Source organism: Colletotrichum costaricense, assembly GCF_030867565.1.
Source record: "Colletotrichum costaricense strain IMI 309622 chromosome Unknown Scaffold_3.1, whole genome shotgun sequence".
NCBI lineage: Eukaryota > Fungi > Ascomycota > Sordariomycetes > Glomerellales > Glomerellaceae > Colletotrichum > Colletotrichum costaricense.
In genome coordinates, this window is record NW_026848232.1 from 2,155 (window position 1) to 12,256 (window position 10,102).

Consider the following 10,102-nt stretch of genomic DNA (forward strand, 5'->3'; position numbering starts at 1 on the left):
CTCCTGGCCGCAGTCAATATTGATTTCCAAACACCTCAGGACGAACTCGTCGCACGGTCTGTTCGGGAGATACGAAATGCTGACCTTGACTGTCAAGGTTTAAGTGAACCACCTCTTATCACCTTTTCAAAGAAATGACGGCTCACAGCTTCGAGGGACAGTGCGCCAAGACCTCATTTATCATGGGCTGAGGTACTTCGTATTGAGCGGTTAGCAAGGCTTGGGCATATCGTCCATCTGCCCATGCTACCGGGGCTACCGGGAAGGGCGTGACCGTTGAAATAAGTTTCATTGTGATCAAATTGTCACATACGTAGTATACTCGAGGAACTCGAGCTGCAAATGAAATTGCGCAGACGAGAACCATGCTGCCTATCGCTGACTACATCACAGTCACATTTCAGGATCAAGGCGTTGTAATGGCCTTGAGCTCTGAGGTTCTCGGCAGCAAGTCTCTCTCTAATCTTGTTTTACCGCGTTTGGGCCTTTTCCCTCTTTCTTTTTCTTCCCTTCTCTCGTTTGACGAAGTGACGGCACAATCGGGTAGGTACGTACCGAAAAGACCAGGGTTTCTCATCAATAACGGTGTCAGAGCCAGGGATGCGGATGGAGACTTTGACCTAATACCACTTTCACGGTCGGTGTTTGCAGCCTGCAGGAGGACTAAGTGGATTTGGGTAGGGTGTTTGCCCACATGCGGACTTTGGATCAAAGAGATCGAAACCAGCCTCAGATAGATAGAAGACGGGGATCGCCCGAGAGCCCGCTGTCGAATATTCAGCAAGATGGGGAGCTGGCAGTCTGGAACTGCCCCGTTGCTGTTGCTGTATGTAACTGACCCTCAGTGAATCAGTGCGGTGCGTATGTACGAGATAAGACAGCGATCAGGGCCTCGGGACTCGTGCTCAGATCACGACCAGGTCCAGGTCGGTTCTTCGGTGGAGCGCGCAGCTGACAAGTGCAAATTGATCTAGAGCTGGGCGGTACCAACAAGTTGCAACTGCAAGAAGAGAGCTGGGGCCACCAACAGTGAAAGACAAAGAGTAGTGGAAGTCTTCTTTCTCAAAAAAGATTCACGATCCATCCCCCCTTCTTTGGACGTTCTCCCAGCCTCTAGGACTGTAAGCACCAAAGTCTCCGCCGTATAGCCAGGTAAAGTCGGAGCAACATGGAACTGGACCTGTCTCCGGCCCGTGGGGGACCATCGTTCGGGTTACAGATCCACGGCTTGCGTTTTATGCGGGCCATTAATACAGGTAGCCAGGCCTTAACACGGACGAGATATCTAAAGTCGCTGAGTGCTCCGGCCCCGAAGGAGCCAGCCAGGTTCGTGCCAGCGTCACCCAAACTGCCAGATTCTCCTGGTATCCAGAGCGGCGGGTCAAAGCGCCCTGATGGATGTGGCGCTTTTCAGACAATGGCGGTAGTGCAAGTCGGGCCGCGTCTGCTGTAAATGACAGGCGGAGTTCGAGGCTTCAGGACAATTGGACGGCTTGTTCGAACGATGATGCGTATGGCTGGCTTTGGTGGATATGCGGGCACCTCCAGTTCCAGGCCACGGGAGACAGATTGACGTGCTGAGCTTCTGGAAGTGAAGGAGCAGATTTCAATATATCTGGTACATTTAGATAAGTAAGCATACATCCATGGGTTCGAGGAAGCAAACCGCGCCCACCAACAGACAGCAGTTGGTAAATTGGTACATACTAGTCCTTTTTAGTTTGTCTCTCTGGAGAGATCCCGACGGGTGCTTGCGGTCCATCAAACACCTTGTTTAAATAGAGTGAGCAGCTCCCACTTTCGCAAAGATTGTACGCCATTTGTTGATGAGGCCCATTCGTTAGCGCGGCTGGCGCTTCGTTGATGTCCGGCGACAGAGTGTATGGATACTTTGCAGGCTGCACTGACAATCTCATGCCAAGCACCAACAGCTTTGCCTCCACCAGGCGGAAGCCATAGGTAATTAGATCGCCGTTCAAGTATCCGTAGACCAAGGCAGCATCGGGCTGGGTCGCGGGGCTTTCGGCGTGTTCTGCTTCTTCTGCCCTCTGTCGTGACCCATTTCCCGTAGCCTCCAGTCGTTCCGCAACCCGGCCTACTTGATTTGAGATCTTTTTTCTCCGTCGCGGAACCAAGGAGGCCCCTGATAGAAGAAAATGCGAAGCCGCCACAGATGAATCGCGTCGCGGAAGATACTGAACAGAGACTTGGTGCCATGAGACCAAGTCCCCGCCCCGGCAAACCGCCCACTTCGGCCCCCGGGGCCTAGCGTGGACGCCATGATTTCCTCGCACTATACGCCTGCTAAGGCCCGATGGCTCGCAGCTGGCTGACAGGCGTAGCGCTTGTGCTAGAGTATGTGCGACAGCTATCGCTAACACAGTGATAGTGAAAAATGTCAGTATTCTTATATCAAGGGCCGCGTCTTGCTGGCACAACAGTGCAGCAACCCATACGGATCTGTCCCCTCGTCAAACACTCAAGCCTCTGTTTGTGTGGGATGTGCTGCAGGTGCGTCGATCTGGGTTCGTTGGTCGTGGACACCCCTTCAGCCAACCAGCCGAGGAGCGACCAGGAGCTGTCGAGTTATCCCGTCCCAGACTCCAGGGACGACCCGTGCAAGGAGAGCGTGTCTTGGGGGGATCAGAGATGGGGCTTGAGCGCTTCGGCAGATGATCTTTCTTGAGCTTGAATTCGTCATCCATCTGGAGAAGGCCCCTTGAGGGTTGCATTTTGTGCGCGTTATTTTGCAGGATGGCTGGCACGGCTGGAACAGTGGAAAGTTGGTATGTACGCCGCACGTTGGGTAACTTGGGTTCTCACGCCCGCTCGGATGCCTTTTCCCTCGGTGATTTACGTTTGCGCTGGAGTGCCATCGAAAGTGCTGTATGGAGACGGGTCAAAGTCATGATTCGTTGTCGGAGGACATGGCACATGGTAACACCGTAACATGGACCTTCGTGTCGGAAGGTCTGCCCAGCATGCTATGCGTGGAATTGCATAATCGTATCGAGCTGATGTTTAATGATCTCCCTGGCCAAAGAACAGGCGGATCAGCAGAGTGCTATTCCGTCCAAACTTTTGAGGCGTTCCTACCATAAAAAAAATTACCGTATCGCCGGTCCGTCCACCAAGTACTTCGTACGACACACCCCATTCGCTCGTCAGGCGAAAAGAAAGTATCTGTGAGCGGCGCGCCGGAGTACAGACGAGGGCGAAAGTGGGCGCCGCCCCAAGAAGAGCGAGACGTGAAGGGTTTGGCGGACGGTAAGACGATGCCAGCACTGACAAAGAGGCTTCAGACCGGGGACGACAATCGCGACCCAAAGCAGGTAGCTGTCATCGTTTTAGGCCCAATAAACCAGGGAACTGGTGTAGTCGCCAATCATCCCGTGGGACTGTGGTGAGGAAGAGGCGACAGAATTTCCAAACGAGGCTTGCCAATTTCTTTCGAGAGCAGTTGGTACTGAGCGGCGCCAGCTGTGACTGTCATTGGCTGTAGATCGTCAGTCTCCACCAGCCAAAGGTGGAGATCCAATATTAGGAGAACGACCAGGAAGGTCCAGATTTTGGCAAGGGTCTTTCTGGATTTGACCGGGGGTTTCTCCCTCATCCACTTCTTCTTTGGAAGGAGAGGCCCGTGCGTGTGATGGATGGGACCTGACGAGAATATGCCTTACTCTGTACATACGGAGTACAGCAGAAGAAGACTGTCAAAAAGAGAATGATTAAAGTACCTTTGGCCACGACTCTTCAGTCATCGAGGGGATTGGGGCGAACGAACACCAAAGGATGGAAGGGAAAGAAGGGAGAAAAACGAGGGACAGAGATTGAAGCCGCTAACGCGGCGCCGCATGACGCTAGTATTTCACAAGTGCACGCTAGCTCCTCACATCTTCGCGGGCTCCCACGAGTCGACTTGAATCTCTGGAGGAGTCAAGGAGTCTAGGTCGCCGCTACAACTGCAGCTTCTGCTGAGAGGCTTGACGGCTTGCAATCCCCGGAGCCAACGGGAACGGCAGAGAACAAAGACACGACTCGACGGCTCTCTGGCCGGTGTCGAGTGTCAGATGGAAATGGAAAAAAATAAAATAAAAATTAGCTCTTTGCTTCTGCCGATTGGGCTGAACTTGTGAAGCGACTGATTCGACCGACCATCGGATCGTTTTGAGGGGCTTACTTACTGCACGAATTGCAGTAGTTTGGAATTTGGGGTCCTTTGCTGCTGTTGCTGCTATTTACAAAAGTAACAAAAGTAAGTAGCGCCCCAATAGATAGCAAATTGCCCGAAGCGGCTTTGTTTCGTTTTGTCTTTTATTGTCTTCCTTTAACCGCTCGTTCCAACGGTTCTTCTGTCTGAGCTGCCCGAATCACGCTTGGCTCTTTTGGGGCTTGGTTGGTAAGTACTGATGGGATGAGTTCGTCTTGCTTTCCCCTGTTCCAGCTGCCATGTGTCGCGTTTGCCACTTTCATATCGAGGTTAATGTCACGCTTTCAGTGAGAATCGGGATTTGGAAGCCGAATAAGCTATTGGAAGCTCTAACTGGACTTGCTTGGCTTTTGTCGATCGACTGGACTGGTTCGTTTCCTCGTCGCGGCGCATAGCGGAGCCGGTACGAAGTAATGTCTCACTCAGTACACAAAGGAAAATACATAGTAGAGAAAGAGAGAGAAACGGTTTTCCACGTCAGGGTCCTCTTATTGTCTGGAGTTTTGAACTGGCCCTTAGCTTGGGCAAGCATCGGCTTCACTTGTCATCCTCTACCGACCTCGATACAATCCTGTATCCGTAGCCGTCCTGCGTATCTGTCTGTACCTTGGGTCACGAATAGTGCGAGTGCGAGTGAGTGAGGCGAGCCAGGTAGCGCTGTCCAATTCCAAACACCAGGAGCCCAAGGTGCCGTATGGAAGAGTATCATGCCATGCCCGCCTCCAGCCCGAAATGTAACAGCAGCTGCTGCAAGAGTCAAACCCCCGGAACAGTCCCCATTGCCAGAGCCACGCCGCCATGGAGCAACTTCAATTTGACGACCCGTGAAGCTGCCGTCTCCATCTGGCGCGTGGTTGGCGTGCCCATCACAATGCCCCTCTTGTTCCCAACGTCAGCAGTAACAGCCCTCAGAATGTATATTGGGCGGTACTTGGTCTGTACCTTGCAGATATCAAGTTGGAGCCTTCCTTCCATGAAAGTTGAGCAAATGGTGTGACCCCTGTCCGCGTGTTCCTGAACCCCACCTCACCTTATCCCCTGTCGAACAGTGGTACCGCAACACTGCGCTGCATGCCCCCTTGCACACCCGTCCTCTGCCCCATCTGTGTCCCGCCTGTACCTGCGAACGGCTGTTCTCCGTGCTTCTCTCCCCTCACAGTGCTCCCTGATCACCTCTTCTACACAGTAAGGTACCTGAGGTAGTTGTGGCTTCATGTCCCGGCAGGCAACTCACTCAGGCTAGCACTACCTATATCATTACTGCTCCCTTAGGTTTCCTTGCTGAGTTGGGGCCCCGTGGTTTCTACTGTAAGGTAAGGTACCTATCCGTATGGATACGGAGTACTCGTCAAATTCTGCGGTTGGTTGTATGTAGTGAGCTCCCCCAGGACTCGGCATGGCAAGGTATCTGCCCACGCTGTTCTGCCTTGAGATGCGCTAAGAATACCGGCCAAGGTACATCATTGGAACCTGCATCCAGGAACCTGACTACTGCGTACGCTGCTGCACGTTGGCTGCAGACCTTAATTCCCCGTCCCCCGGCCTGCTGCTCTCAATGGAAAGTCGCTGCTACATCTCTTGGCCTGCCCGCCCGTGTTTCTGTCCTCGCCCCTGTCTCTGCCCATCTCTTCTCTGCCTGCTCCCCGCCGTACGCACACACGGCCACACAGTTTGTCCTCTGACCTGCCGTGCCTGTGCCTGTGCCTGTGCCTGCCTTTACACCAAAGGTGGACACTCCGTGCTGCTGCTGCTACTGCTGCTGCTGCTGCTCGACCGTACACTTCCCTTTCCAGCTTCGCGTCGGGTGCTTGGTCCCCCTTTCGCTTCATCTTAGCTCGCCCGCCAGTGGCACACCCTCGTTTTCTCGCCATCTGCCTCTTGTTTCTCCCACACACCCTCTCCTTCGCCCTCACTTCTCCCCCCTCCCCGTCCTCCTATTCAAACACCCCCCCTGGACACCACTCTCCCCTTTTACCTCAGCTGGAACTGCCTCTTCTTGCCTCGTCTCCGATTTCTTTCCCTTCCTCCCTCTCTCCTTTCTTGTTTCTTCTCTCCCCACCTGTCACCGAGCAGTCAGTCAGTCAGTCAACCAAGTAGTCTGTGCTAGAGCCTCAACTTTCGCTCAACCAGACCAGACAATTCAAGTTGCTCCTTGAGGCTCCTTCGAATGGCGCCTTTTTGAGCAACTCCTTCGACCGACGACTCCTTGACGAGAGCTTGCTCTCTGGATAGCTTCCTTGCCGTGTTTTGATTCATCCAATCAAGCCAGGCCCTTTTCCTTCGACACGCTGGTCAGCTCGTGTGTGGCCCGGATCATCAACCACCTCGTCACCTTCTCCTTCGCTCTCACGTCCACCTATATAACTTCAAGATAACTTTTCTTTCTTAACGACGACTAATAACCGACGAAATGGCGCCTTCGCTGAACGCACACTCGTCCTTCACCCGGCCCCGGACCGGCGACCGCGATGGTCGACCTACCACCCGTGATCAGGGAGACAACAACCTCATTATCCCGAGCCGTACTTCCTCCCTTCACTCGCGCATCACCCAGCCAATTCCCTCGACCCTGAATGCGAAGCCCCAGCAGCGCACCCCAAAGACGCTTACTCACGCCTACATGGTATGCGGTGTTGGCAGAGAACCTTCGCAATGGGTCAAGGCCCCAGCCCCTGCACAGGGCAAGATTGGCCACATGAAGGGCGCTGTTGGTCAATTCTGGCTGCCCGAGATTCTTGGAAGCAGCCCGAGGTTGGAGCAAGACAACGAGATCGCCAGGTCGTTGCACGCTGCCATGCGGGTTAGTGGCTGTTTGCCATAAGTTTTGTCTAGAGTTTGAGTGGCTGACATTTTACAGGCTTGCTTTCCCCACGACGTTGAGATCTGCACTGGCCGCAGCCAGCCTCACTGCGTCCACCATGCCTTCGTTCTGCAGCAAGACTCGTCCCACACTTTGTATGGAATCTGTCTTCGCGTATGGTCGCGAGCCGACGAGAAGAGGGCCGAGACAATTCGGGATCTGCGTAAAAGAACTGAACCAGACTATTACGACAACCCCGATGAGACTTACTGGATTCCCTACTGCTTGTCGTTCCTGTCTCGGTACCCGCTGTACAACCTTCTTGGAGACTACTTGCGAGGCATGTGGATCCACTGGAACAAGGCTACTAACTTGTTCCACGCCGAGGAGGTCTCGCGCATTCTCAGCTTTCCAGCTCCGAGACTCAACGACTTGGTTCGCATTGACATGAAAGATTATGCTCTTTGCTACCAATTCCCCTCGTCGCCTACTGGCTTCCAGAACTTCGCCATGTGGCCACTGTTCTGCTGCTTGTCCATCCCCAACATTGTGGGTGTCGTTGAGGCCGCCATTTCACCAACTCGTCGCATCATCTTTGTCAGTCACTACCCGGCCATGCTCACCATGGCTGCAGAGACTGTCAGATACTGCGTTCGCGTCTACGAATGGAGTGGCCTCTATGTCCCAGTTGTGCATGCTCGCCATGCCAAGGATTTAGTTCAGGAGCCCGGTCCATATATCCTCGGTGTCACGGCCGAGTGCCGCTCCTTGTTCACCGCGCCAACGGATGCTCTGGTTGTTGACCTCGACCGCAACTTCGTTCTCACTTCCAGCCCCCCGACCGCACTCAACCCCAGCCAGCGTAACAAGTTCGTCACCCGCCTGACACAGTCTCTCAACGGAGATGTGACTCCCTCCGGCGTTCCCCCTCATCTCCGCTCCGCTTACGGTGGCGGCAAGCTCGTCCCCGCCGGCCAGATCATTGTTATGCGTGGAGAAGTCGAGTCCATCCAAGATCCCGAATGGTGGAACCAGGATACTGTTATGGCCGTCATGGATCATGTCTGCGAGAAGATGGGCCGCAACACGGGCATCAAGGCTGTCTTTGGTGGCTCCGTCAAGAAGCCCTTGATGACCAAGGTCTCGATGAGACATCTCAACGAGATTGTCCGCGAGAGAAACCAGTACTCCCGTGATGCTCTCGAGGCTTGGCAGGACTTCATCAACCTGAAGGGCCGCATGGATACCGAGCTCAACAAGGTCACAAAACGCAACAACTATCTCAACGAGGAGCTGGAGAGCTGGAAGCAGCAGTTCCTCAAGTTCCAGGCATTTGCTGAACAGCTCACCAAGGAGACCCAGGATCTCAAGGCCAAGATCGAAACTCACAAGAGGGAGAACAGACGCCTTGCAGGTCTCATTGATCAGCAGAAGGATGACAACGGTCGTCTCAATGTCCGTCTCGGTGCTACTGAGAAGCAGCGTGATGACGCTCTCGAAGCATTGGTCCTCCAACAGGAGATCGCCGAGGAACTCGAGCGCGAGCGTAAGCGGAACAAGAAGGAGCTTGCTGCTCTTCAGCACACCAACGTCACCATCCTCAGACAGCGTGACGAGGCTCGCCGTGTTGTGCTGCATCTGCGCAGCTTGATTGGCGGCCAGAGCCATCACATGGAGCATCTGGTTCAATCTTTGACCAAGCCCGATGACTTGGCGCACGAAATCGAGGAAGGCTTCGAGCCAGAGATGGGTGAGGATGGCATCACTCCCAGAGAAGCCGACGTCAACCAGGCCCGCCTCCTCTCTGCCGCCGCTGAGGCGAACAAGAGGCTCTCCACTTCGAGCTTCAAGGATGTGGCCGATCGCCACCTCAAGGACAAGACTGATGCCATCGCGCACATTATTAGAAACATTGCCGAGCAATGCCAGGCTGCCGTTGAGGGCCTGCAGTTGGCCCAAGACGCCGACTTCGATGAGCGCTCTGCTAGCGCGGCCCGCCTTCGCGCCCAGCGCCGTCGCAGCAACCTCTCCGCCACCCACAGCGATGACGGTCACGAGACTCAGTCAAACGCAACATCTGACATGGGCGAAGATAGCCTCCTTCACCCTGCTTCTGGTCGGATATCCAGCATCCCCCCCACCCCGGACCTGGTCCCCAACCGGAGTAGCACAGCGATGTCCTTCGCTTCCAGCGCTGCAACTCCCGAGCGCTCAAGTCAGCAGTATATGATCCATCAGGACATCCCTACCAAGATTGTTGAGGATGATGAGGACTTCGAGGAGGATCGCAGCGAGTCCGAGACGATGCCTCAGCAGACCGTCGGTAAGCACACCGACAGCCTGATCCACCGTCCGTCTGGAGCACGCATCAGCGCTCTTGGCGGTACCCGCTGAAGAACTATCTTTGGCGGTTTTGATTTACTCCATTCGGAGTAACAAGCGGCTAAAGAGAATTTACTTTCTCTCTCTTTGCCGATGGGGAGGACGATTTACCGACATTGTGCATACACTTTTTTACCTGATACCTTTTTGCACCTGTGTGGTCGTGGACAAAATTTCGTTGTGTCCGGCGTTTGCAATTTTCATATTCCTGTCTTTCTCAAGAGACGAATGTCTTGGCTTTTTGTTTTTCTGCCTGTGAAAGCTGAACAGGGCTCGCTGGTGTCCGGATTGGATGTTATCACGATTTTTATATCATTTGTATCCCAAGGGAGGAGCCTTCTGCTTAGTTCAATTCATGTCCCTCCTTATTATCTAGTACCCACAATCCGAATCCAGCGAGAGTTGAAGGAAACTACCGTTTCAAGTATGAATGCGCGTGATGTCAATGAGTATACTAAGTGGACTGAATTACCTGGCGATCTGACAGGTATACCTTGTCCTGTGACCCAATATCTATCATGTTTTAATTCCCAAGCCAAAGGGCGTGGGTGTCTTTTCGGGCTGAGGGGTACGACAGCGGCGAAATATGCGAGTTTTGATATCATCGCAGTTTCAGAGGAGGCTGTTTAGCTCCCTCACCCTGCTGAAGCCCTCGTCTGAGTGATAATACTTGAAGACCTATGTTGGCTTGCACGTACTTAGGAGGGTCC

At 53.8% G+C, this 10,102-nt stretch overlaps 3 protein-coding genes across 3 annotated transcripts; 2 read left to right on the forward strand and 1 right to left on the reverse strand.

Moving 5' to 3' along the window:
• Positions 1 to 2,471: 2,471 nt before the first annotated feature.
• CCOS01_02799 (uncharacterized protein) lies at positions 2,472 to 2,732 on the reverse strand (the record flags this gene model as incomplete). Its single annotated transcript, XM_060450986.1, has 1 exon — positions 2,472 to 2,732. One exon carries the CDS (start codon positions 2,730 to 2,732, stop codon positions 2,472 to 2,474), a length of 261 nt encoding a protein of 86 aa, XP_060317251.1.
• A 2,190-nt stretch (positions 2,733 to 4,922) lies between these two features.
• Positions 4,923 to 5,892, forward strand: CCOS01_02800 (uncharacterized protein; the record flags this gene model as incomplete). The annotated part of the gene is made up of 3 exons (XM_060450987.1): positions 4,923 to 5,125; positions 5,397 to 5,523; positions 5,731 to 5,892. The coding sequence occupies 3 exons, from the start codon at positions 4,923 to 4,925 to the stop codon at positions 5,890 to 5,892; spliced, it is 492 nt and encodes a 163-aa protein (XP_060317252.1).
• A 728-nt stretch (positions 5,893 to 6,620) lies between these two features.
• CCOS01_02801 (DENN domain-containing protein) lies at positions 6,621 to 9,404 on the forward strand (the record flags this gene model as incomplete). Its single annotated transcript, XM_060450988.1, has 2 exons — positions 6,621 to 7,010; positions 7,068 to 9,404. 2 exons carry the CDS (start codon positions 6,621 to 6,623, stop codon positions 9,402 to 9,404), a joined length of 2,727 nt encoding a protein of 908 aa, XP_060317253.1.
• Positions 9,405 to 10,102: the final 698 nt, after the last annotated feature.